General features: G+C 48.8%; 4 protein-coding genes across 8 annotated transcripts; 2 read left to right on the top strand and 2 right to left on the bottom strand.

The window, feature by feature from the left end:
- Positions 1 to 1,930: 1,930 nt before the first annotated feature.
- Positions 1,931 to 25,590, bottom strand: LOC117582817. Of its 2 annotated transcripts, XM_034270857.1 has the most exons (6): positions 25,421 to 25,590; positions 22,276 to 23,348; positions 21,767 to 22,211; positions 20,053 to 21,705; positions 18,670 to 19,992; positions 1,931 to 1,942 (listed from the first exon to the last, which is right to left on the bottom strand). In XM_034270857.1, the coding sequence occupies exons 1-5, from the start codon at positions 25,527 to 25,529 to the stop codon at positions 18,677 to 18,679; spliced, it is 4,596 nt and encodes a 1,531-aa protein (XP_034126748.1). In that variant the 5' UTR covers positions 25,530 to 25,590; the 3' UTR covers positions 1,931 to 1,942; positions 18,670 to 18,676. The 2 variants fall into 2 exon arrangements, with proteins under 2 accessions (XP_034126748.1, XP_034126747.1); XM_034270856.1 differs by lacking the exon at positions 1,931 to 1,942 and having other exon boundaries at positions 18,448 to 19,992.
- LOC117582827 (peroxiredoxin-2) lies at positions 8,449 to 9,602 on the top strand. The gene is made up of 4 exons (XM_034270879.1): positions 8,449 to 8,604; positions 8,733 to 8,796; positions 8,865 to 9,006; positions 9,080 to 9,602. Exons 1-4 carry the CDS (start codon positions 8,572 to 8,574, stop codon positions 9,540 to 9,542), a joined length of 702 nt encoding a protein of 233 aa, XP_034126770.1. The 5' UTR covers positions 8,449 to 8,571; the 3' UTR covers positions 9,543 to 9,602.
- On the bottom strand, positions 9,649 to 14,330 carry LOC117582821 (splicing factor 1). 3 transcript variants are annotated; one of them, XM_034270864.1, is made up of 6 exons: positions 14,021 to 14,324; positions 13,311 to 13,963; positions 13,120 to 13,254; positions 12,389 to 12,464; positions 11,144 to 11,296; positions 9,649 to 11,083 (listed from the first exon to the last, which is right to left on the bottom strand). In XM_034270864.1, exons 1-6 carry the CDS (start codon positions 14,185 to 14,187, stop codon positions 9,856 to 9,858), a joined length of 2,412 nt encoding a protein of 803 aa, XP_034126755.1. In that variant the 5' UTR covers positions 14,188 to 14,324; the 3' UTR covers positions 9,649 to 9,855. The 3 variants fall into 3 exon arrangements, 2 of the variants coding, with proteins under 2 accessions (XP_034126755.1, XP_034126757.1); XR_004573750.1 differs by lacking the exon at positions 12,389 to 12,464 and having other exon boundaries at positions 10,942 to 11,083; positions 14,021 to 14,330; XM_034270866.1 differs by lacking the exons at positions 12,389 to 12,464; positions 13,311 to 13,963; positions 14,021 to 14,324.
- On the top strand, positions 14,762 to 17,719 carry LOC117582822 (G-protein-signaling modulator 2). 2 transcript variants are annotated; one of them, XR_004573751.1, is made up of 3 exons: positions 14,762 to 16,254; positions 16,315 to 17,583; positions 17,627 to 17,719. XR_004573751.1 is itself a non-coding variant. In XM_034270867.1 (2 exons), the coding sequence occupies exons 1-2, from the start codon at positions 15,004 to 15,006 to the stop codon at positions 17,005 to 17,007; spliced, it is 1,944 nt and encodes a 647-aa protein (XP_034126758.1). In that variant the 5' UTR covers positions 14,762 to 15,003; the 3' UTR covers positions 17,008 to 17,719. The 2 variants fall into 2 exon arrangements, 1 of the variants encoding a protein (XP_034126758.1); XM_034270867.1 differs by having other exon boundaries at positions 16,315 to 17,719.
- Positions 25,591 to 26,220: the final 630 nt, after the last annotated feature.

Here is a 26,220-nt window from a genome sequence, read left to right on the forward strand (position 1 = left end):
AAATCAATTGAAATCTAAGCATCAAATATTTAATAGGAAAAGGAGAAACTTTTGCCAGAATATAATTCCCTTTCGGTGTGCACGCATTTCTAATTAAACAGACAAGTGCAGAACAGCACAAAAGCATTTACGGTTTTGATTTTAAACAATTATTTTGTATTATTCACAATCAAGAATACGGAACGGTACAATCGAGCTGGACCATTCGACCAAACAAAGGGACCGCCAACAGTATAAAATTACCAATTTGCAGCAGACTCGGGTTTGAGGCGGGGAAATCTGTTGATGAGGAGACACAGAGAAACTCATAAGAGAGAGACAGAGAGAGAGAGAGAGAGAGAGAGAAAAACGATTGTTGAACGAATTGAATCCTTTTGGCTGGCAATACCCTTGGAAATCAATGGCCAAGAAGAAGGACCAGCCACCGGCCGAGTCGGGGGAGGCAAGTATCTGATGTGGCTCTGTGGTTAGCGTTGGGAAATTGACAGATAAATTATTGTTTAAATTTGCTTGTCGAAAGGAGTAGGAGAGCATTAATATTTGTGTAGTTAAATAATGTAAATCGAAATCAAAGAAAGCCTGAAAAATATGCAAAAATTCAAATTTGAATAGGAAAAACTTTGGTCAAAATCTGTTTGAATGTACAAAATGGATAAAAATTAAATATGCAAGGAGAAGCCATCTTGGCAGTTAGATTGTACCTCTCGTATCTCTGTTCATGTTTCCCTTCAAATGGGAAACCCTTCCATCAGGTTTCACTCCCCACCCTTAGCAGATCCTGGTTGCCCCTGGCTTTTGTGTGCCTCCTAATTTTGCAACTGAATGGCTTTGCCGGCAAAAGGATCGCCGAGGACCCACTTGAAAGACGATCGCGGATTAATGCGATTAACTTACAGTTGATTTCAGCAACAAAATAAAGAAAAAATCTGCTGAATGGGCGCGGCATCCGAATGAAATGAAAAGTAAAAGTTTCAAATGTAACGGGAGGAGATCCTCCAGTGCAAACCGTGGTGGCATCGATGTCGGCGTGCACAAACACTGCGAAAATCGCGCTAAAGTCCTTAATGCCGCTAGGATGCGCACGCACAACAGAGACAACAGACAAACCGTCGACAGGAGGACAAAGGACTCACAGATAGACACACCGACAGACAGACAAACAGAGAAACGAACACTCGCAGAGCGGCAAATAGCAGCTAAGACTTAATTATTTTATAAGACGACCCCTGGCTCAGCGGGGGCCCGAGGGGACCGCCCAGAGTGCGTGTGCTGCAGTGTGTCCCTGGCCCTGGCCCTGCCCCTGCCCCTGTCCGTGTCCGTGTCCCTGCCCCTGTCTGCCTCATTGCGGTTGCTCCCGTGTAGCTCAATTGGCCTTCAAAGCCGAAGAGTCACCCGCCCCGCACAGCCCCCGTCTCTGGTCAAAAGGAAATATCAATTTGTCGCCACATCATAAAAAGCAATGCAATAAAATTACCTCCCACCAGCAGCACAGTCACACACCTAACCAGACAGTCAGCCAACTCAAACCCAACCAACACATACTCGCATAGAGAGCAGAGCCCCTCTATCTCTCAGTCAAATCCCACATTCAATTTCGCACTGCTTTGTGCGCAAAATCCCCAAAGGAATCAGCACGGAGTCGTCCGCCTCCCTGCTCCCTGCCAACTCCCGCCAGCCACCCACACAAAGCCTCAACCAGCAGCAAGGAGCAGCAAGACAGAGGGAAAACAAAGATAAAACGGGAATCACATCGTAAATGGCAAATGCAATTCGCGTATTTTATGATGCGCCGTTTTGATGGCGCAAAAGTGCTACCCATCCAGAGATACACCCATATCCAAGCCATCCTGCCCATCCTGACACACCTCCAGCGCTCTGGCAGCTCTGCCACAATGGCTCATAGAGCTGGCCCAGGATGATAGTGCTGCTCGTCTGTCTGCCTCTGTGTGGCTGTGTGCACCGCCATGATGCCAAAGTAAGCTGAACAATAATAAGAGACAAGCAAAATAATAAAATAAATAACGAAGAACAATTCAATTATTTTTGGGCGAACGTTAAAAGCACAAAGGCAGCCGCCCAAAGAGTGCTTCGACTTTGGCTAATGATGATGCATTATGGTTGGATTTACCCAGAGCCAGTGCTTATTTCAGGCGAAACAGAACTATGAATAAAATAGGGCATAGCTAAAGCTGTTAGTTTCCCATAAAGAAAGATCCTTTTCTTACATGAAAATATTTTGGACTAAATTCTTAACATTTCGCTGCATTTTGCCCACAACCCCACGACCAAAGTTGAGTTCTCGAAACCCGTAATGATATTGTTTCCCATACAAACGGCCAAGTATTCAGATTATTTGCGATGGCCGCCATTTGGCAATTATCTTGTGAATCTCGGACAGAGCACACAGCTGGATATCGGAAAAGGTTTCCATATCAAATATAGAAAATATAACAAATTTTTAATTGAGGCCGGGGCCAAACAAAGGGCCGTTGATGTAAATGCAATTTAATTGTAATCCAATTTGTTGCCAACACAACGAGCAGCAAAACGCACGGACGGGGCAAACGGTAGCAGTGATACCTGGATAGCGGCATTAGATCGGCTTAAGATATGCGCGATTCCAGGTTCAGGCACCGCACCCTTCCTTTCCTGACCAGCCACATTTGCATTGCAAGCACTTACACAAAGGGACGAGCCACGAAGTATACCCTAGCAGGGCCAGATCTCGAAAATTATGATTTCAATAATTCACTTCAGGAGAGGGAGAGGGAGAGGAAGAGAGACTTGAGGCTGAGTCGCCTGGCGCCAGTCTGAGTCCAGCAATTATGTGCTCAACTTTAGTTAGATATAGATAAAGATATGGCCAGAGATACTTAGTAGTCGTGCTCCCAAGTGCCAGGGCAAAGTGCACAACTGATGGCAAGGCGTGCAGTCTATTGGCTAAACATGGCCACTGTTCACTTGGCACGGTAGGAAGCCGAAAATGAAATTAAATGAATATATTTATGGATGAACTTGTGCTTATACGATGTGGCAGGCAGGCAGGCAGGCAGGCAGGCATCGTGAACGTCATTGTGCCTTACCCTAATGACGGCGACCCGTGAGATTTTTATCAATCAGATTGAGCTCTCTGTCGGATCTTCCATGTGTTTTGTAATCAGGCGTAAAATTAACAGCAAACAACGCGGAAATCAAAGTGGTTGAATGCCTCACGTCACGTGCGCGAACTCCTAATGTCAGGAGGGAGTGCCTGGCAAGGGCAAGGGCAAGGGTAAATACTCGTAGTTTAAACAAGGCATTTATACACTTTATGGTTTCTGACAGGCCCTGATTCTCGCTGCTGCCTCACATGCAAATGCGTGAATGTAACCACCTCTGCACCCAGCTACTGTTGCTGCTGCCATCCCATTATAACGAACCCCGATCCGGATGCTAGTTTTAATGCCTGAACCCCTTCTCAGAGCCCACAGCCCTTCGCCAGCCTATTAATAAAGTTGTTCAAGTGTACTCGAGTGGCATATGTTACGGCCGGGACTTGCTTGGCCCTGATTCTGATTCTGATTCTGGTTATGGGTCTGAGTCTGAGTCTCTGCATGGGTATGGCTGAAGCTTGAGAGTCGTGCGTGTCTGGCTTTTGTTATATCACACAGGATTAGGCATAATGAAGTGTTTTAATGCGTTTAGGCACACAAACACAGCCAGGGTACGAACTACTGCTACTGCGAGAGTCGCTGGAGTAGCTGGGAAAGTAATTAAATTGTAAACATTTTAGTGGTTAATATACTTCAATTAATTTTTCTTGGCATTAACTATCTTGGCACTACAAAGGGGCAGAGTGTTATTGTCTATAATGAAATGGTTATAGCAAAACAGGAACTTTTGTACTCCTTTTACTCCTTTAGCAGTCATTTTATTTCCTGAATATTCAACCATAATATTTGCATTATATTAATGATATTAGCGTCCGATCTTTTGAATCCTTGTTGTAACATTTTACTATCAAACTACTACTTGAAATTGTACCCACAATTTCCTTGAATCAAGTCCCTGGCCCATAGCTAACTCCCCCAAATAATTGAGTGCCAAGCAACTTCCGTTTCCGACCATGACCACCTGTGCACCAGCTTCCCCTGCTACACCTCTAGCAGGCGGCTGGCTTCCTTTTGTTTTCAGTGTTCGTTTTCTTCCATTTTGTACACCTTATTTCATTTGAAATTTGATTTTTTATTTATTTTGGGACATTCGTTTTGAATTGTGGCACCGGAGAGTGAGAGACGAGAGGGGAGAAACCATTAAAGAAATTACATGCTGCTGCTGCCACCAGCTCCTGTCCACAGGATGGATGGATGGCTGAGTGTCGAGGGTGTTGGGAACGTAGCTGGAGACGTGGTCGGGGTAAATGCAATCGCATTGATGTTTAAAAAGCGACGACTATGGCGCTTAAATGTCTGTAACTGGGCGTTAACATACGTTTCGTTTCGATGAAGTGCGGTGTGCAGAGGGGGGTTACAAACATACATTAGGGGGCGTGCCCCGGGTAGGCAGGAGAGACGCTCGTTTTGTGGGCAACAAACATCAAAGTGATTGAATTGTTGCGATTGCTTTGAAAATCAACAGCCATCCCAGGAAAATTGTGCCTAGAGTTCTCTCTAGGAGAGAGGGAAATGGCATTTGTATTTAAATTAAATTAAAATTGCCTACATTTGAGTTTGAGAAAGTTTTCTATGGGAAGTTTGGGGATTACAAACACCTCGAGGACTCGCTTTTTCCATTCAAAATGTTAGAGTGGATCCAGAGTGGATTAAATATCTGCAGATATATTTTATAATATTTGTCTACAAACTTCAGTTAATATATAAAAATCGTAGCACTATATAATTGATCAATCTTCTACGGTAATTCACAATAAAAGGCTTTCTTTTTTCTGTTTTTTGTGGCTTTCCCCTGACTCGCATGGCAAATGCATTTTGGCTGTTTTTCGCTGCTGCATCGCTGCTATACGATATAGTTTTCCATTGCAATAAATATAAATTAACAAGAGGCGGCCATTGGCAGTCATTGGAGCCACCGGCCACAGCCACGCCATCCAGCCAGCACCACCTCCTGGGTGGAGGGGCGTGCTGCTATCGTGCGCGTTTGTTTACCAACAATTGCCATTAAAATTTAAACCAGAGCAATTATTATTAATGGTCGAGAGCGCTTTTTATAAATGTATTCAAATTGCTGCAAATTGTGCGCTGCAATAACAACAACAACAAAGCAATGCGAGCTGCGGCGGAAATTGTATCCAGCCACAACAGCAGCAGAAATCAATGGCAATAATTTTCACGCCATTTTAATGCATCTCCCTCTGTGTGAAAGGGATTGGCCAAATCAGAATGGATGTGATGGTGGTGGTGTATGGGCAGATATGTACGTATGTATTTGCTTATACGAAGTTGGACGAATGTTTATTTTATCAAAATGATTGGAAATGCAATGCAAATGCCATGAATACGGGAATTAATCCATGAACTCATTTATGTACATTGTGTATAAACACACATATTTGCTTGAAAGGGTAATTGATATGTCAATATTAAGTAGTAGCGCAGATTGATTAGTTAACTGGGGTAACTACATATAACTAGAATGAACAGAAGCCCAGACATGTGCTTGATTAGTTCTATATTTCATATTCCAGGCTAATTGCACGCAGCCCGAAGTTTTTCTGCTGTTAAACAAGCAAAAATCGAATACAAATATTAATTTTCAAATTGTATTTTGTTTAATGTTTTGTATAAATATTAATAGTTTAAATAATAATTCATTTAATACGATTAGCCAGGCACATTAAATCAATTAAATAAAGGAGGAAACTCCCTCCAATACCTCTAATATAATACCGCCAATCAGAGCCAATAACTATTAGAAGGTGAGATCGTTTTTGCAGACATTTTTTGTCATTGAGAATGTAGGGTTGGTGGATGGTGGAGTGCAGGTGTGAAATGTCCCAGACGCAGCCCAGTTCTCACGCCACGAATGCGATACTTTGGCCCTGCCGTATGCGGCATTGTCTTCGTCTGTTGCACACTTTCTTAATTAACTGGCAAACATCTCGAATTTCCAAACACAAAAGTGTTAAAAAAGAGCATTGCAGGAAGATTGGAATTTAAGATGGGGAGGGCACAGAGAGAGACAGAGAGGAGACTGCAGATACTGAGGATCCCTTGTTAGTTGTATCTGTCCAACTGATATGAATCACATTAGCTAGATTTGCATCAGGATTACGCGTTGCGCCGAACAGGAGCACTCATCACCTCGAGCCTAAGCCTCGAGCGCATTGTGACAATTGTCACAAATCAAGAGCGCCCTGAGCCCTCGGAATCTGGGCCAATCTCTGGGTGAGCACACTCGAGATGGAAACAAAATCGTAAGCAGATTTGTGCTAATATGACGGCATCTGTTTGACAATGAACACAAGCTGAGACAGAGGCTGTGGATGAGGATGAGGCTGCGACAGGAGAAAGAGACCGAGCGGCACCTGAGCAGCTTTGAAAGTGCGTGTGAATGTCGGCAACGCCTTCAGAGAATCCCCGAGCTGAGCCAGCCCAGGAGAGATCCCTGTGGCACGGCACACGTACATACGCGACAAGGACCGCATCTTCAAGTGGTGTTTGCTTAAATTATGTAAATCTGCGCAAATCCTGCGGGCGGGCCGGGGGATTGAAAGCGATATGTGAATCCCGCCAAGCAGCGTGGCCCGAAACCTGCCCTTTGCCTGATCGGGCAGACAAAGCGACGTGCAATTTTAATTGGTAAAAGTAGTCAAACTGTCGGTCTGGCAGACTGCACTGCCAAAGGAATCGCTAACCGTGCGATTGGAATTCCTAGAAAATCATGGACCATGGACCAGGTCAGCACAATCACTTAGGCGGGAGTTTGGGCAGTTGTGCCCCACGGGATACACAATTTTCGGGCGGCCCCAGGAAGCTGCACATAATTACTTAGCGTTGCCTTTTAACGCATACCACCAGCACAGAGCGGAGCCGCCTCCCAGCACATAAACAAGTTAACGACCAAATGCGCCTGGATGGACGTACCGAAGGGCGTGCGGACAGGGATACAGGGCTGGGAGCCACTTGGAGCGCGTAATTTGCGCCAAATTACAGATGAAAAGCAGCGAAAATTGTAAAAGGCAGGCAAACGAGCAAGATGGGAAAAGCAAGCGAGGGATGCTGCAAATGGAGAGGGTGGCAGAATGTAATTGCAAACATGGGAATTGACTAATTGCGGGAAAGTAAGAGCCCCCCCAAACACACCCTGGGATGGGGAGGGATGGATTCAGCTCAAGATCAGGGGCCGGGCGGGGCGGGCAGCTGTTAGCGGTCTGGCAAAGGAAGGGGAAAGCAAAGAGAATGGCCGCTGTGTGTGGGCGTTTCTCCAACGGAGATGTCAGATGTTTTGCCAACATTAGACCAAATATGCAAAAATATTTGCCATTTTTATGGCCATGCTCGTTGCTCGTACTCGTATGTGAGTGTGTGAGGGTCTCTTGGGATTGCCTATTCATTGTTTGAATGGGGATCATGGAACACGGCGGCATCTAGCCAGGCACAAAAGTATCAAGATCCTTCATTGTGCTCTCCGCCCGCAAACCAAAAGACAAAACCAAAGCAAATTCGAGCAGGGCAGAGCATTCTTTGGGTGCGCGTTGCGCTTTCCCTTTGTGCGAGAGTACCAAGGCTGAGGCCTGATGCTGAGCCGCTTTTGGGCATTTAGTAGATTAACGAGCGGCGAACAAAACACATGTAGTGCAAATAGATGGACATGTAAGCAGCTCATTACCATTGTGCAGCGTGTTCAGTGCGTGGTAAATATTTTGCTACACTTTCCATTATATTGCCTTGGAACACTGCTGACAATAGAACATACAGGACTGTAAGTAGCAAAGACAAGATACGGACTCTCAAAAGTGGACTGTCCCCCAAAGGAATTTTCAAATGTGCCGCACTTTTTCCGTAAAATATCGATAGCAAAGCTGTGCTTTCGATTTCAAGTTCAATACATGGTGGCTATGTGGGTTAAGTTAGCTTTCTTAAAATTAATGAAAACAAGGTGAAATTTTTGTCGGGACAAGAAATCAACAACTCGTAGAAAGCAACAACAGCTTGCACATTTCAAGCAAGTCTAAACTCCTTGTGCTGCTCCTTCTTGCTCCTTGATGATTTGCTATCACAGTCAGCTGCTCCTTGGCGCTCAAGTTGTCAAATGACATAAAAGGGAAGTCATGAAAACTAGGCAATCTTGTGGCAAATTGAGTGAAAAATGGGATAAAATTATAGTTTTGGAGTTGAGAAGCTAAACAAGCTAGTAATACCCAATAGAACATAAAAGTCGAGAAAAATGTTGTAACTTTACGGTATATTTGCGGTATAATTTTGGTATATTGGCACTGGTATATTACTGTATATTTGATCGATGAGTCCGCTGTCAGCTGCTCTGTGCCGGTTAAAAAATAAATAAACCTCTTCACGAACTTTTATAAAAAACCCAATTGAATTCCCATTTGTGTTGACTGCAAACTGTAAGATGTCTTTCATTGGACGCGCATTGCTTCGTAACGTAAGTGGAGACACAAAGAAAACCCCTGAAATTGCAAAAACATGCCCCGGCGATTACGTAATTTAATGAGCGCTCAGCGTCAACTTTGCCTCGAATGAGACGTTCTAACTAATTATTATGCATTTCAGGTGCCATTGCTTGGCAAGAACCTTCTGGGCCAGCAAAAGCAGGCCGCCCGCCTGTTGCATCAGAGTGAGTACAGTACCCACAGCATTTGAATTGCTTCTATAAATGACTTATATTTTGCTTGCACCACTTAGCTGCTCCATTGTGCGCCGTTCGCGTGCAGCAGCCGGCGCCCGACTTTAAGGGACTCGCCGTGCTGGGAAATAGCTTCCAGGAGGTCAAGCTAGAGGACTACAGAGGCAAATATCTGGTGCTGTTCTTCTATCCATTGGATTTGTATGTATCAAAAGATGGATTCTTGCTTATCAGCATCATGTAACCTTTGCAACCTCTTCCATCTTCTACGCAGCACATTTGTTTGCCCCACCGAAATTGTTGCATTTAGTGAACGCATTAAGGAGTTCCAAGACATAAATACTGAGGTACTGGGCGTGTCCGTTGACTCGCACTTCAGCCATCTGACCTGGTGCAATGTGGACCGCAAGAACGGAGGCGTGGGCCAGCTGAACTATCCACTACTCTCCGATCTGACCAAGAGCATCTCGGCCGATTACGATGTGTTGCTGGAGAAGGAGGGCATCTCGCTGCGCGGCACCTTCATCATCGATCCCAATGGCATTCTGCGTCAGTACTCGATCAACGATTTGCCCGTCGGCCGCTCTGTGGATGAGGTTCTGCGCCTGATCAAGGCCTTCCAGTTTGTGGAGCAGCACGGTGAGGTGTGCCCGGCCAACTGGAATCCCAAGACAAACCCGGCCACCATCAAGCCCGATGTGGAGGAGTCGAAACAGTACTTCACCAAGCATGGTTAAGCATCGGCCCAAATTCAAGATATTTTCTACCTAAACATTCACCAAACACACACACACACACACAAAAGACACACAATAAAGAAAAAGGAACCAATTTAATCGGATCTGGATCTAGAATAATAATTGCGTCCTTTATTAAAGCATCATAAAATACAAATTAGTTTTGTAGGCCTGTCTCGATTATGTTGTAAAGTAGCAAAAAGTCAAAGAGGTTTTATATTAATTGATTGCAGGGACTGTCATCATTGTGTCTGTGAGGACTGTCATCATTGGGTGTATAATTCATTGGAGGCTAGAGCTCCGGGAGTGGTGGTCAGATGGCTGGCGGTGGCGGTGGTGGCGGCTGTGACAGGCTCAAGGCTGGGGGCGGTGGGCCACAGGGCGGAGGAGGAGGCGGCGCATAGCCGCCACCCCAACCGCTGTAGCCACTGCCCCATGGCGGCATGGGCGGTGCACTGGTGCCCGGTGGCGGCGGGATGAGCGGTGGCAATGTGCCTGGTATGGGTGGATTCATCGGCTCAGTGGCAGGTGGCGGTGGCTGCGGTGCACTCATCCACGGCATCAACGGTGGAGGCATTGGAGGCGTGGCCTGTGCCCCTGGCGGTGCCGGCACATACGAGGACATTCCGTGATCCATGCCCATGCCAATGCCAAGGTCCATGCCCAGATTGTGCTGTTCCATGCCTCCCATGCCGTGCTCCATTCCCATATTATGGTCCATTCCACCCATACCGTGCTCCATTCCCATGGCATGCTCATGCGCCGCCGCTCCCCATCCGCCCAGATCGCGCTGGTGATCACGGGACGAGGAGCTAGGTGGTGACTGGATGGCCTGCATCTGCGAGGGCTTTTTGTCAAAGATGCTGTAGCTTGCACGATGCAGTTGAGGAGCGGCCGGTGGCTCTGGCTTGGACGCAGCCGGCGGTGGACCCTCGCCCAGCTCGGCCATCAGACTCATGTACTCCTCGTCAATCTTGGCCTGCGAATCCTCACAGGCCATGCCCGGAGCGCCCGAACCAGGTCGCTTGTTGCGACAGTCCTTGGTCAAGTGTCCGGTGCCGCCGCAGGAGGTGCACACAATCGTGTTGGTGATTATGGGCTTGTCGGGACACTGCCAGGACTTGTGATCCGTGGATCCGCACGTGCAGCGCAGTATGTCGTTCTCCCGCAACGTTCCATTGAGCTGGGCCAGCTCGCGGAGCTGCATGCGTCGGAGATCGTTGTGGCCCTCTGGCACCTCAATGCCCTGACGTATAACATCCTTGATCTTGTCCACAGCCTTCCTCACCGCTTCCGGATTGGGAGCCGTTATGAATGCATGCAGCGGCTCATCTTCTCCCGGCAACGGTTGCCCATCCTTGCGTCCCACTTTGCCCTCCTTCACCGATCCCTTGCCGCGTATAATGATCTTGGCCCCCGTATCCTTCTCCATAGCCTTGAGCGTGTTGCCGCGCGGACCGATCAGCAGGCCCACAAAATTGATATCTGGATGCTGTTCCTGTGGTATCAACACCTTGTCGCTGACTCGTGTCACAGGCGGTCTAAAAAATCAAAATAAATAATGTAGAAGGGAAGTTGAACGGATGACCTCTGGTGCTTACTTGTAATCCGCTGGTGGCTTGAACTCTGGATTCACGGCCTGCATCTTGACAATCAGCTGGTGACGCTGCTCCTCCAGCCGCTTTCTGTAGCGGAATTCACGCGTATTCAGGCGCTTGCCATCAGAACTATATATGGGCTCCGGCGATGGAGATCTGTGGGTGAGCAGAGCAAAAGGAAGAAACTGTTTTGTTGAGACTGTTCTGTTTGGACTACGCTTGAGGATTGTTTCTTGGAGCTAGACTTAATGTTCTTATTGTAATTACTACTAAGAAAATAACATTTATCGTTTATATAGTGTTTTGGCTGTAAGTTGCAAATCAGAATTCATTAATCAAGTGATGTTGTTCATTAGCAAAGTTTTGATTAGCAGAAAGAGATTATTCGCTGGGGAATTGAGAAAAGAAGAATTTTGATTAATTCGTTCGATTCGGCTGCGGCCTGGCTAATTCGGATCGGATCGGTTCTGGCTGGAGCTTGCAGAGCGCATCGCACCCTTCCATTACCCTTCTGTAAAAGTTTCTCATGGATTTCTTTAGCAGAAATTCGAAATTCCCTTTGGTGGAAGAGAAAAAGAGTTGGAATTTATTATCATGTTGAGTCTATCTCCCGATTGTTCGTTTCCAGGCGCCTTTTTTGCTTACGATTTACATTTGCTTCTGGGAACTCGAATCGTTCAGCCAATCAATCAATCAATCAACGATTTGATCGCTGTCTCTAAAATCGGAAAATCCCTTGAAGAGTTTCAATTATTAACATGATTACACATATACATTTTAACAACAAAATTAACTACAAGGGCACAGCCCAGCGCGCTCAATTGGTTAGCCTTCTCCAAGCAGCCCCTCCTCTCAAGAACCTTCCGGATATACTCGTACATACACTACATATTCCTTCACCCAAGAAGTTTAAAGGATTTTAAGTTAAATTCAACATTTAGCTAGGGTTCACAAAGTACGCCATTAAAGGTAACGAATTGTTGCGTGGGTAACCGCATAAATTATGAGAAATTTCGAATGCTAAATGACTCTTAATAGATCTGCTATGTGAACACCATCCAAATGCATCAAAATGCTACAATTAAACCTGTACAAATCATGTTAAGATTAAGATCCCCGGCGACGCATCCTTCCAGAACTTCTAGTAGTACATCGTAACGGGGTGGAGAGTGGTTGTTGAATGTTCTTTTTGGCTTGTAGGTGGGGAGCATGGACTGAGAGATACAAGAGAGATAACAGTGTTCAAACCTTTCTTCCGGATTCTGTGTGATGCCCAGATCGCCGGTGCGCAGCTTGCGGCTTATCTCCTCAATTTGGAATTGAACTGCAATTAAAAGGCGTTAGAAAAGAAGGAAGAAAATCGAGTGCAACCTCGACATTAGTAAACGTCAAATGCTGGATTAACTAGAGAAGAGGAAAGATATCGTATTAAGTGGGAATGCGAGGATAAGGTAGCTAGAGAGAGAGAGTGGCGTTTTATCGCACTGTGTATCCGTTCCTAAACTAACTGAAAATGCTGTGAGCGGTTACAAGCAAATTAATTAATTCATTAATTGAGTTGGATTTGATTAAACTCTGGAAATATTAACTGCACATATAAATAATTGATATGTATTCTAGCCGTTTTGGGAACACGTCGTTTCGTATCGTATCGTTTGTGTGTGTGTGGCACGCCGGAATCCCCTTCAAAAAGAGAACGAGAGATTATTATTGTTCGCTCAATGCAAATTGTTGGTTGGATTTTTTTTTGCTTATTTAGGTTGTGGTTTACGCTCTCTCTTTCGCCAGCTTCACGGTCCCCGTCTGCACGTCGCCGATGCGTGGATCGCTTTATCGACGACTACTCTCTGTTTTCTGCTCATCCTTAATTTGTGGTTTTCATTAGACTTAGGAACTAGTTGCAGTGCTTACGAGCTAACTTAGTTTCGAATGAAGCTACAAAATAAGCAGCTTGTAAGCAGCTCGAAGGTTGGCATTACCTAAGTAGGCCTCCTGCTGAGCGGGGTCCAGCGTGGAGGGCAGTATGGTGGGCATTCCCGGTATGAAAGTCTTGTCGTTCTCAGTGCCGCCCCACCGGGACTTGCGCTTGCGCTTTCTTTCCGCTGCGCTATCAACTTCAGGATTTAGAATTTAATTAAGCAGTTTAATGATTCTTATATGTGGCACTTACATGGATTGTCCACTGCACCATTGCTTATGGAATCATTGCTATTCTGGTTGTTGAAGAACGAGGCGAATCCCTTGTTGCCGCTCGCGTTGCCCATCAGCTCCTGCAGGGTCTGCGAGAGATCGAATCGCGATTCGCGCGGCTCCTCCCGAATCGTGTCCAGCGCGTGCTGAGGCCGGTCAAACAACGAGGCCGGTATACGCACCTCCGGCTCACGGTTCATTGAGCTGCGATTGTTCGACGTGTCGAACGGGTTCACATGCGTGCGCTCACGGCTGCTTCTTTCGCGACTGTTTCTCTGCTGATCCCTGCCGCCCCGTTCATTTCGCCGACGCTCATAGCTGTGACTGCGTGAGCGTCGCCGGTGATTGCGATTGAAGTCTTCGCGACCGCCACGTGAACTGCTGCGCCGCGATCGCGAGTCACGGTCACGATCTCGCTTTCGTTCGCGATCCCTGCTGCGGGAGCGCTTCCGCCGCCTCTCGGTGTCATCATGGTTCCGAGAATGGCTTCGATTCGTCCGGGAATCGCGTTCACGATCGCGCTCACGATCCCGCTCACGATCACGGTCCCTATCCCGATCTCTGTCGCGTACATCGCGGTCTCGGTCGCGACTTTCCCGCCGGCGACTGTCTCGGTCCTTGCTGTCCCGGTCTCTGCGAAGCAACGTGTTAGTTACATAACAGCACAGCACAAATCAATGCAACACTCACCTTCGCTTTTTGTCACGCTCCTTGTCTTTTTCCTTGTCGCGACTGCGGTCTTTGGAACGTGAGCGCTCCTTATCACCGCCACGGCTGCTGCTGCCACCATTCGCTGCTGCGGATGAAGATTCTCTGCCCGCCACAGCCAAAAGTAAATCTGGCGGCGGTGTGCTCATTGTGAGTTCAATGCCGACACGCTCTTGCCTTGCTTTTAGCAATTAACACACAAATAGTACTATTTCCAGCACAAGTTTTATTATAATTTATTGGAAAAAATATTTTTTTTTGCGTCGTTGGGTGAAAAAATTTACCGAAAATGGCGACCCCCACGGATATATCGATAAAATATACAGCACGACACTAAAAAATATACCAACATATAATGCTCGAGTAAAAAATACCTAAAAATTCCTAATGTGACCTTATGCGCTAAATTGTCTTGCGACAGAAAGTGCCATAGCTCGGTGCCCAGTTTCACCAAAGTGTGAATGATCTGTTAAAAGTTCATATTTTGAATAAGGGCAGGCAGAAGTTATGGTTATGGTGCTTCGAGGACAACAATGAGTGGATAAAATGACAGGAAAACAGCAAACATAAAATCTTCAATTTCGAAAAATTTTGTCGGAAAAGAGCTATACTTCCCGCTAGCCGCTATTTTACAATTACGCGCGCACTGAATAAAAAGCGCTAGATTTAGTCGGAAAATAGCTAGATTTTCAACACTGGTAACGATTGTAAAAACCAGCATTTCAACATTTGGCCACACTAAAAAGTGAATCAGAATGAAATTAACGAAATAATTGCAAAAAACGGCACAAAAGACATTAATTATAGCAATTTAGCTTTTGAATATTGGGCCCAAACTCTCTCCGCTTGTGTAAGGTGCCCGTTAAACACCTGCAGCCATCGTGTGTGCCCCGAGGAAGGTAGTGTAAAGTGGACAACTCCCTAATTTTGAGAGCATCGCATCAGCAGCATCGCATCGCAGAGACATGTCCTCGCTGTCCGCGTCAGCGGAAAACGTATCCACGCTCGGAATCGGCGGTGGCCACGACTCCAACTCGCATCTCGGTTCGGATGGTGGCTCCAGCATGTGCCTGGAGCTGGCCCTGGAGGGTGAGCGCCTGTGCAAGGCGGGCGACTGTCGGGCAGGCGTGGCCTTCTTCCAGGCCGCCATTCAGGCGGGCACCGAAGATCTGCGCACCCTATCCGCCATCTACTCTCAGCTGGGCAACGCCTACTTCTACCTGGGCGACTACTCAAAGGCCATGCAGTACCACAAGCACGACTTGACGCTGGCCAAATCCATGAACGACAAACTGGGTGAGGCCAAGTCCTCCGGTAACCTGGGCAACACTCTGAAGGTAATGGGACGCTTCGACGAGGCGGCCATCTGCTGTGAGCGACACCTGACCCTCGCCCGCCAGCTGGGCGATCGCCTCTCCGAGGGAAGAGCCCTCTACAATCTCGGCAATGTCTATCACGCCAAGGGCAAGCACATGGGACAGCGGAACCCTGGCAAGTTCGGCGAGGATGTAAAGGAGGCCCTTTCCAAGGCCGTGGAATTCTACCAGGAGAACCTCAAGCTGATGCGCGACCTTGGGGATCGCGGTGCACAGGGCAGGGCATGCGGTAATCTGGGGAACACGTACTACCTTCTCGGCGACTTCCAGGCGGCCATCGAGCATCACCAGGAGCGGTTGCGCATCGCCAGGGAGTTTGGCGATCGGGCGGCCGAGCGTAGGGCCAACAGCAACCTGGGAAATTCTCACATCTTCCTCGGGCAATTCGAGGACGCCGCCGAGCACTATCGCCGCACCTTGGCCCTGGCCGTGGAGCTGGGCGAACGCGAGGTGGAGGCGCAGTCTTGCTACAGCCTGGGGAACACGTACACCCTGCTGCACGAATTCAACACAGCCGTGGAGTTCCACAATCGGCATCTGGCCATTGCCCAGGAGCTGGGCGATCGCATTGGCGAGGCCCGTGCCTGCTGGTCCCTGGGCAATGCCCACTCTGCCATGGGCAACAACGAGCGTTCGCTGCAGTATGCCGAATCGCATCTACAGTTGGCCAAAGAGCTGCACGATCCCGTGGGCGAGAGCACGGCCCGTGTGAATATCTCCGATTTGCGTAAGCTTCTGGGTCTGCCCGAAACCGAGCGAAGTCCCACAGAGGAGGAGCGGTCGAGTGCCTCGGATCACTCACATCAGTCGGACGGATCAGAGAACTCGCAGGGCAGAATGGTGAGTGGGGAAAATAAAGATTTTCAGTTTGCCTTTAACACGTTTTAATCCCCCTTTCAGATACGCGTACGTCGCCAGAGCATGGAGCAATTGGATCTGATCAAAATCACGCCGGATGGCAAGCGTCTGCAGGAGGAGAAGCACCGGGCGGCGTCTGCTGTCAACAAGAATACAAAGGCCAAAGACGATGACTTCTTTGAGATGTTGTCGCGATCGCAGTCAAAGCGCATGGACGACCAGCGCTGCTCGATCAAGATCAATCCGAATGGTTCGTCGGTGGCTGGAGCCGTAGCGGGAGGAGCCACACGCAAGCCTTTGGTGCAACAGAACTCTCTGTTTGTGGATCCCACGAATCTGCCTGGCCTGAAGTCCCCGTCGTCGGGCAATACTGGTGCCTTGGCCCATGCACCGCTGACCAGGAGTGCCACAACAACGGCGCAGCCTGATGAGGCTTTCCTCGACATGCTAATGCGTTGCCAGGGCTCACGGCTGGAGGAGCAGCGCTCGGAATTGCCGCGTCCAAATGTAACAATGGATGCGGAGGCTCCGCAGCCACAGCAGGCCGCCGAGGCACAGGGTGGACGTGGGGCCACGGTGCCCGATGAGGATTTCTTCTCGCTCATCATGAAGGTGCAGAGCGGACGCATGGAGGATCAGCGGGCATCGATACCTTTCGGTGGCTTCCGCAATGCGAACAACAACCAAAACAACAATCGGAACAACAATGGAGCAGCCGGCGGTGCAGCCAAGTAGGCAGCCGGAAGCCAGCAGCCAGCAACCAGAAATAATGTCCAAAACAAAGTCCAAAATCCAAAAACTCAATCCTATCAGTCCATCCCTGGCAGCAGCAGCCGCAGCAGCTCCTTCTGATTCCGGATCACCAATTCCTGATTCATTTGTTATACGTAACATTTTACATTATACATTTTATGGCCATTTCTGCGTCATTTTTGGGGCAATGGTTAAACGGCCGCTAACCCTTCTTTGTTCTTTTATAAGATTTATACACGAAAAAACCATTTATTTATGAAGAATAGCAACTAACAAAAAGTAACCAAATATTAGCGAGACAAAACGAGAGCAAACTTCCGGGCAATGCCCCCAAAACCCTAAACCATTCATTCATCTATCAATCAATCATTCATTCAAACTCTAGCGATGATATTGCACCACACAATACAACAAATACGATACTACCAATACACACGAGTTTTATGATATTAAATATGTTTGAATTGCATGCAAGAAAAGTAACAAAAACAAAACACTAAATACATAGCTTAAGCAGCGCAAAACAGTTGAAAGTATTCCCGATTTGCTCAAAATATTGTAGATGGAACATGCCCGAAGTCTTCTTCGGAGCAGCACACAGATGATTACTCTTTCTAACATTTCAGCTAACTCTTAAGTTTTACAATTAATTAACCAAAACGATCTACACATATAAGCAATGCATTTTTCCAAACAAAATGAAAACTTATCAAAAGAAACTTTCCAATTGTAAACCCATGAGTATTGCATTTTTCTATCCGCAAGAAGAAGCTCTTACAAGCTCTTTTTTTTAGTATATTAACAAACAACAATAATAATAAACACTCAAAGAGAGAGAGAAAGAAAGAGAGATAATAAGAGCTGTTCAGGTTTCTCTTTATGGCCTGGCGCTTGTGGTTTAGCATATAGCTATTGATATTGATATATAATATACACACACATACACATATACGACATACATATGAAGAACATATTAAATATATAGTTATACACAAACACACTCACGAAATTATACAAAAGAAAACTGAGTTCGAATTGCACGAGAAATGAAGCCAAAATTGAATTGAATATTGATTAAAAGTTGTACGCAAGATACATTTCTATGTAGATGATTGTATGTACGTTTCATCACCCGTATTGGTAACGATCATTGATCATTATACGATTATACAAATACGAGTACAGCGCAATGCCGCCGAATGTGTGTTATTAAACATTAAAACTCATAAACTGTTTGCTGACAAACTGACTATGCTGAAGGTTTACTTTTTGAAGGGTTAAAAAATATATACAGAAATATTTGTAATGATAATGTGGTGCCATAAGATCATAGCTCTTATGTTTCTTAATATATATTTTTCGATTGATATTCTTTAACTTTTACCCATCACAAGTTCCCAACAAAGACGTTCATTTTTTTAAAGCTTTATTCATAAATTAATCGTCTTAGGGTTCTAGAACATATTCGATAAGTAAGCGATAGTGGGGACTACCTGTTTGGCTTAGTCGCGGGGCAGCAAGAACGAATCTCTCTCGTGTCTACCCCTGCCTAAAGGTAAATCCTAAGCTCTGCTCTTGTGTTATTTTGTATGTACAAATTTATTTAGATATAAATCTAGACGTAGATGTAGCTTAACAACCAACATGTGCCCTACGCCTTGGCCCCCTTAATACTATCCATTCCATGGGGCTCCATGCCACTGGCAGCCAGCACAAATATGGGCGCTGAGTAGTCCACGGCCTTGTCGCCATGCGGATAGGAGGAGTGCATCGTTTTGCTGCTTCTGCCACGCTTCAGCATCACATAGACGACGAAAACGCTGACCAGGAACGCGGAGCTGGTGGCCATGATGAAGAGCACCAGCTGGATGGACTCGTCCTGGGCGGTGGCTGCCTGGGCCACGGCTGGAACTGCGCTGCGGTGCAAAAAGTGCGATCGGGTGATGTCCGCTCGGAAGTGACCGCCAGCCAAATGGAACTCTCCCGCTGTAATGGCAGATTCGATGGCAAAGGCCAAATCCACCTTGGACTCGTTGTGCAGTTCAAAGCGCACAATCGCCGAGCCATCAAAGTTCTCCTGGACGCGGAGATTCTCCACGGACTCGCCCAGCAGCTGCAGCAGCTCCATGCGAATGGTGTCGTAGGCATTCCTCACGCTCCGCCCACTGCTGTTGGTCATGTGCAGCTCGATGGACACCGCCTCGATGGGCACATGGCTGCAACGTCGATCGCCAGCGCCAAACACATGGGTGGCCTGCAGCTGATTTCCTGCGGCATCGACGCACCAGCAGCTGCGTCCATTGCACTGCAGCGGCCGGAAGGCGCCTGCAGCGTCACAGCTCACGGGAAAGGTTGCCGTGTTGGCCAGTGCCCGACAACGGGTGGTCTTCAGCTGCATGGGCTTCAACGCGGGCTGCTCCACGGACAGCTGGGAGTCCAGCAGGGAGTTGGCCAGCTCTAGGACACGCTCGGTGACGCTGGAATCGGCCGCACTGGCAGTGGTTTGTGGCAGTATCTTCGCCTCCAGCTCATCAAAGTCCAGATCCTCGCTGGCCACATCATTGAGCTGGGTTAGCTGTCCAATCAGCTGTTCCATGAGCGGATCTCCCATGTCAAAGTTCTTGCGATTACGTGCCTGGCGACTGTTGCAGATGGGCTCGATCTCGCGGGTGAGTGTTCCCTTCAGTGGGGCGCCCTTCTTGTCTGCGCACCAACAAACGCCATAAGGACTGCCGGCAGTTTGTTGCTGCCTCTCCTCCTCCGCCGTTGAGCTGGCAAATGCGCGACTCACGATCTCCGTTTGGCCATGCCTAATGGCTGCTGGCTGTGGCTGTTTGCCCAAACACTGCACGGGACTCCAGTGGCCGGTGATGGGATCACAACGGGGCTGGAACCACACCGAGGAGTGGCCAGTGCGCTGGGCAGCCAGACTGTTCTTTAGCTTCAGGCGTTCGCATTGGGTTAGAACTGCAAAAGGAGAGAGAGAATGAGCATGACATGGGGATAGAGCTCAGATTTATTCCTTACCTGGACACACAGAAGTGCAGGCGAGTTCATTGTGAAAGAGATTCTTCGTCTGACAGGCAGCTGCATCCGCATCGATAGTTACAGCCACGCACTTGTTCACCTTGGGACTGAATCTGTAGCGCGTGTTGTTCCTCGTGGAGCTGCTGCTGGCCAGACACACACTGTCCATCGATTCGAAGCAAACGTCGCGCGTCTTGGAGCAGCAGACACCGCGATTGCTCACGGGATTCAGCTGGCAGGAGTGGGTCGTAGGACATGCCTCGTGTTCGTTGTGCGGGCCGCAGCTGACATCCAGTTCGCCCTGCTGCAGGGGACTACCCTCGGGGCAGACGGAGGAGCGGCGTGGCACACAGATGGGCATCTTGGGGCAGGGACTGTCCACACACTCGACGCTGATCAGTTGGCACTCCTCATCGCTGGCGCAGCTCACCTCATCGCAGAAGCTGCGGCACTGGCACGTGGCACAGCCCTGGGCATCCATCTGGTAGCCACTCTCGCAGTTAAGGCTGCACTTGGGACTCAGCGGGGCACATTCGAAGCTGGAGTTCACCTGGCAAGTGGGTGTCTCTGGAGACTTCACTCTGGTGCCGGGCATAAATCCACCCTGCGCATCCACACACCAGCAATGGCCATCGGGCGAGCATTGCACCTGCTCCCACTTGCCGCTCTTCAGCTCACACTGTGCCACGGACATCTGGCGGGCGGGTATGCCCAACTCTGAGCTCTGGTGTAGCTGAATACCTTGCAAATGCTGACAGGCAGTCTTTAGCTGCGGCTCAACGCACTGCGTGCCACAGCCGTTGGAACAGCAGCGTCGCGAGCCCTCACAATGGGCATCCGTGCGGCACTCATAGGCGCACGTATTGGCATCCAGATTATCGGGACCCGGAGGCACCAGATACGGACATTGACCGGGCTTCCTGGGCAGACAGGCGGGCACCGGGGGACAGTACTCGCCCTCACAACTGACGTCCACGATGCGGCACTCCTTGCCCTGGCCGCAGCTGACATTCTCGCACGGATCGCGGCACTGGCAGGCCGGACAGCGTGTATCCGCATCCAAGGCGAATCCATACTCGCAGCCCATGCGGCAGGTCAGATCCAGGCAGTCGAGTTCCTCGCGCAGCTGCTGGCAGCTGTCATCGCTGACATTGAATCCCCGCGAGCGTGGAATCTCCGTGCCAAAGCTGTCCACGCACCAGCACTGCTCCACCTCCATTTCGACGAGCTCATCCTCAGACTCCAGCGGTCGCTTGGCCGCCGAGGCCACCTTCTTGAACTCCGTTTCGAACAACTGTCCGAGTCCCTGCTGCCGTTCGGCACCCACATCGATGACCTTGGCGCTGCGACCCATCACGGGTGCCGCCACCTGCACCTTGAGGGCGCTGTCATCCACGCGGTACAGCTTGAGGCGTTCGGCATCGCGACGCGTGCGCTTGGGGGGAGCGCTGGCCAGAAGCATTCTCATGCGACGAATTGTGTTCTCCTCGAGAATCTTGCGCTGCTCGGCTCGGGTTACACGAATCGTGCGCAGCTGACACTGGCGGCCGCTGTAGTCGCCGTCGTCGGTGCAGCGGGGCGAGGGCACAGCCAGCTGCATGCCCTCCTCGGTGCCCTCCATGCGCTCCGAGAAGTCCCGCAGATATTCACACACTGCAAAGGGGAAGGAGAACGATTAGTATTCCCCTCTCTGGTGGATTGTCAGTGCTCTTACTGCTCTGCTGACGCGCTCCTGCTGCTTCCTCCGTTGCTGTGGTCTGCTCCGGCAGCGGACAGCAAACACTCTCCGTCTCGCGATGCAGCTTCGTGCACTTGTACTCCGCCGGACACATGATGCGATTGCTCATGGCGCGTCCCTGCTTTGTCAGCGCCTCGGGCTCTGGCTCAAAGAAGGCCGTTGGCTGGAAGCTGCGTCCCTGACGCTGCTCCTCCTCAAAGCAGTACATTACCTCTCCTGTGGCCGTGTCTGACAGCGGAGTGCCCACCTCACAGGGATTGGAGTAGGCCAAATCGGGCTTGCACACGGGCCATGAAGCGCACAGGGAGGAGCCAGACTCGCATAGCGGATCGGTGGCCACCTCGCAATGGGAGCCCAGGGAGCACTTGAAGCCTTCGCAGGGCTCTGAGCACTCGCAGGTGGGACAACCATTGTGATCGTTCTAGGGGGAAGAGAAGAGATGAGTCAGACATGGTTCAAAGTTCTGAAATTAGCCGCGAACTTACCTTGAATCCATATTCACAGACAGCCGCACAGATGTTCGTGTCGCATTGCTCCATCTGGAAGCTCCTGGCGTAAGATCTGCTGATCATGTTCTCCCAGCCATCGCAATTCACATTCATGGCCGCGCCCATAGTCTCCTTGATCTTGTGTCCCGTTCGTGGATCCACGCACCAGCAGACAAGTCCATTCCGCGAGCATTGCCGTGGGGAGAATTGTCCGCCAGGGCCCGTGCAATCGGGCACATAGCCGCGACCCTCGCGCTCATTGATTGAGAGGAGATCGGCGAGTGCCTTGGCCTGGTGGCAGCCAGTGACATTGCCGGGCTGCTGGCAATTGAATTGACAGCCCTTGCTGAAGCAGCACTTCTCCAGGTTGCGGCACTCCAGATCGTGGCTGCATGGCGATCCGCACATGTAGCCTGTCCGCTCCGTGTACTTCGTTTGATCCGCAGCTGGACAGATGCCTGGCTTCTGGAAGGTCAGCGCACTGGGACAGCAGACGCCGTAGTCGTTGCCCGACTCCACCATGCACTGGTAGAGTGGTGGACACTGGGGCTTGCCGGAGTCCACGCCACACAGGAAGGGCCTCACACTGTCATCGATGGACAGCGGCAGACCGGCGGGACAGTAGTTGGCCAGCGATCGCGCCTTCTTGCAGGTGGGAAGCGGCGGACATGGCTCGGATTTGCATTGCACTTCCTGCAGCTGACACGACTGTCCGTTGGGGCAGTCCAGACCATCGCACGGATCCCGACAACGGCACACGGAGCAGCCTGTCTCCACATCCCGGGCGAAACCCGAGGGACAGAACATGCGACAAGCGGAGGCCGTGCAATTCTCTGGCTCGGCACAGCGCACACCCGCACGCGTCTCATTCCGACTGCCTGGCAACTCCACGCCGTACTCATCGACACACCAGCAATCCTCGCCAGTCCGCTCATTGCGGCACTGAATCGCATCAAAGTCTCCGTTCTTCTGGCAGCGTGGAATACGCACCGAAACTGTCCCCTCCGGCTGCAGCGCCTTGGCGCGTCGCGTCTCCGATCTTCTCAGGTGCTGGCAGGCCGTAAGATTCGCTGTGAACAAACGCACAACAAATGGTGAAGGGTTTTTCTTTGACATACTTTCGTGTTATTCAACTGTCGAAATCACAGACCCCCCGAGTCACGACAATTTCACTTTTTATTTCTTTGCGTGACGCGTGCCCGAAATCACTCGAGAAAAAATGCATAGAAACCATGAAAGAAACAACTGCAAAATTGAAATTAATTATACAAAATGGAATTGCCCGACGGCGGCATTGCACAAATTGTTGCTATTTTTGATACCCATTGAGAGGGTGGGGAATATGAGGCAGATCCCATTCCCACTTTGATCTCCAATTCAGATTTTAAATGCAGCAAAAACTTAAGAATTTGTGTGCAAAACCTGCCTAATATTTATTATTTATGCCTCCCACTGTTTCTAGGGTATCAAACTTGTGCCAGACTTGTGCCTTCCTTTCTTGTTGCTTTTTTAATTGTTGCTTTTGTAGTTTCATTTTTGTGGCTCGTCTCAGGGCCAGCTCCACGTTTAGTATGCGAGCAGCGAGGTGAAGAGAGCCGCAAATAGAGCAGGGGAGGTCAGAGGAGAGCACAGCTCAGCTGAGGACAGGTTGATCCACGAGGCGTATAAGAAATTCGCTTCAAATGGCATTCGGATTTGGCTGTTTGGATGCTATGAGCATCCATTCTGCACCATAAGAGGCAGGCAGGCATTGTCTCACCGGTCTCTCTGCCCAGTGAGCGATTACGCAATTAAGTGAGCATTATCCACCCCCACTAGCCCCGTCTACATGCAACACTGCCCCTGGGTGATTGCGACAGAGACAGACAGACCCATTTGTATTGCGTCAAAGGACGGACGGACAGACGCTCGTTGGTCACTTCCTATGCACTTTCGATCACAAAATTACATTTGAATGCGTCTTATGCAATTGTCGAAAGCATTAAGTGGCATACTTCCTCTACATTAACTACAATTACGAATATCTTTGCCATGAGTGGAGCTTCTTAATGGTTCAACTTTTAAGTGTTTTAATTTACCATTTCATGGAGCATTTTTGGGGGTAAATCTCTGTGAGAAATGTTTATCTATCACATATGTTTAAGCACAACCCGAAAGTACGCCTCTGCGGTAATTTCTGTTTTATCAGAGATTTCTTTTCATTATTCGAAACGCACATCCGCCTTTGAACCAACTGCCTGACTGTCTGACATCTTCCGAAAGTCGCATCATTTTGTTCGTGTTTGTCTTTCTTTTTTTTCAGGAAATTTCGCTAGAAATTGAATGAAAGTTTTTTGGCAGCGCCTCTCGCACCCATGTCCGGCCATCAATTTGGAGTCAAAAAATAAATGAAAACAATTTTCATGAATGAAAAGCAACAAAAGGCAAGAGGCCAAAGGCAATTAAAGCTGCCGTTCTGTCTACGATGAATATAATCAAAGCATAAAAACAACGGACTGGACACCAAAGTGCTGCAGAGCTAGAGCCAAAGTCTTTTATTCTCACCATTAAGCCAGAAATCAAGTTTGTCGCTTGAGTCTTTCCTTTGGGTTTCCGCTTGGCAGAAAAACAAGAATAAAGACAGAGACAGCAGCGTAACGAAAACGAAATCAAAGCCACAAAAAAAAAAACAGAAACTGGCGGCCTGTACTCGTACTCGTAGCTCAAATTCGTGGGACGTCTGGGCGCTGGATCTGGCAGCTGTGGTCTGTGGGGCCCTAGCCTGACCGACTGACACACTGTGTGGCAGTGGCAGCTGCTGTAGGAACTGGCAGAACTCGAGTTTCTTTTGACTTTGTTTCCCTTTTGCTCTAGCCCCAGAGACTTAACGGTTTTTGGCGTACTCTGGGCTCTAAGCACTTTTTAATGATGGCCCATGGCGTGCTATATTTAGCACCTACTTTTAAGTCAGAGTCTACACCCTGTTTCCCTGTGTGTGCGTGCTAATGATGCATCTGCAACATTCGCAGCACTGCAAAAAGAGTTCAATGACTGCAGACCAAAGACCCAAGACCAATTCTGGCCCCAAAAAATTAAAGTCGTTGACTTCAGCAAAAGATTCCCCCCCGAAAGAAGAGGTAGAGAGACAGGGGGGACTACTTACCATTTGTGCGCTTGGCTGCTGCGGGTGTGACGGGTAGTAGGACCAAAAGTGTTGCAAGCAGCAGGCAGCAGGAGAAGAGTTTGAGCCAACGTTGATCATAGTGCGCCATATTCAGGCATCCAAAACAGCAAAAAGAAGTTGCCAAAAAATACTGCAAAGAGATTTCCTGTTTGGCAGCTGCAGCATGAAAAGAGACAGATAAAAGCAGAGAGAAAGAGTTAGAGGCCGAGAGAGAGCGAGGGAGAGAGTGCAATGCGTGAGTAATGTGGTGGCTGCGCGTCACGTTTGACGTCACACGAGGTGGGCCACCACTGAGAAATTCACAAATTTCCATATACAATATACTCGTTTATCTGTTCGTTCCATAGACAGCACTTTCACTATCAACCACGAGCGTCGCGGTCGTCGTGGTGTCTCGATTTTGTTTTGTGTGGCTTTGTGGCATACATTTGCATCTGATTTTCGGAGCGGGCGGGGCACAAAGAATTCAAAGCGTTTGTTTCCATTGCGTAACATTTTTTGGGGAAGAGTTCGAGTTCAGAGAGGGTCACGGAGCAGATGGAAACCGCTAACATATGGCTGCAGATCTCTATCATGGAGCTACGAGCTCCCCTACTGTACGGCGGCGGGTGATTAATCTGCGCAGACTTCGACGTTGACGCTGACGTCGCTGCGCTTTCACTTTGGCAACGGCAGCAGCGGCAAACGGCAATCGACAAAAGACAGCCCGAAACATCCATCGGGCAACCAGTTAACATTTTTTGTTCAACATCATTTATTTTTATTTATTTTTTGTTTTC

Source organism: Drosophila guanche, unplaced genomic scaffold (genome assembly GCF_900245975.1).
Source record: "Drosophila guanche unplaced genomic scaffold, DGUA_6, whole genome shotgun sequence".
Classification (NCBI taxonomy): Eukaryota; Metazoa; Arthropoda; class Insecta; order Diptera; family Drosophilidae; genus Drosophila; species Drosophila guanche.

Bases quoted from the DNA above. Each gene is read 5' to 3' on its own strand.
- LOC117582827 (XM_034270879.1), top strand. From the start codon at position 8,572: ATGTCTTTCATTGGACGCGCATTGCTTCGTAAC. The intron at 8,797-8,864 runs GTGAGTACAGTA...TGCACCACTTAG, and splicing joins CGCCCGCCTGTTGCATCAGA to CTGCTCCATTGTGCGCCGTT. The intron at 9,007-9,079 runs GTATGTATCAAA...TCTTCTACGCAG, and splicing joins TTCTTCTATCCATTGGATTT to CACATTTGTTTGCCCCACCG.
- LOC117582821 (XM_034270864.1), bottom strand. From the start codon at position 14,187: ATGAGCACACCGCCGCCAGATTTACTTTTGGCTGTGGCGGGCAGAGAA. The intron at 13,964-14,020 runs GTGAGTGTTGCA...GTTGCTTCGCAG, and splicing joins GAGCGTGACAAAAAGCGAAG to AGACCGGGACAGCAAGGACC. The intron at 13,255-13,310 runs GTAAGTGCCACA...TAAATCCTGAAG, and splicing joins TGGTGCAGTGGACAATCCAT to TTGATAGCGCAGCGGAAAGA.
- LOC117582822 (XM_034270867.1), top strand. From the start codon at position 15,004: ATGTCCTCGCTGTCCGCGTCAGCGGAAAACGTATCCACGCTCGGAATC. The intron at 16,255-16,314 runs GTGAGTGGGGAA...TCCCCCTTTCAG, and splicing joins AGAACTCGCAGGGCAGAATG to ATACGCGTACGTCGCCAGAG.
- LOC117582817 (XM_034270857.1), bottom strand. From the start codon at position 25,529: ATGGCGCACTATGATCAACGTTGGCTCAAACTCTTCTCCTGCTGCCTG. The intron at 23,349-25,420 runs GTAAGTAGTCCC...GTTTGTTCACAG, and splicing joins AGCAGCCAAGCGCACAAATG to CGAATCTTACGGCCTGCCAG. The intron at 19,993-20,052 runs GTAAGGAATAAA...CTCCTTTTGCAG, and splicing joins CTGCACTTCTGTGTGTCCAG to TTCTAACCCAATGCGAACGC.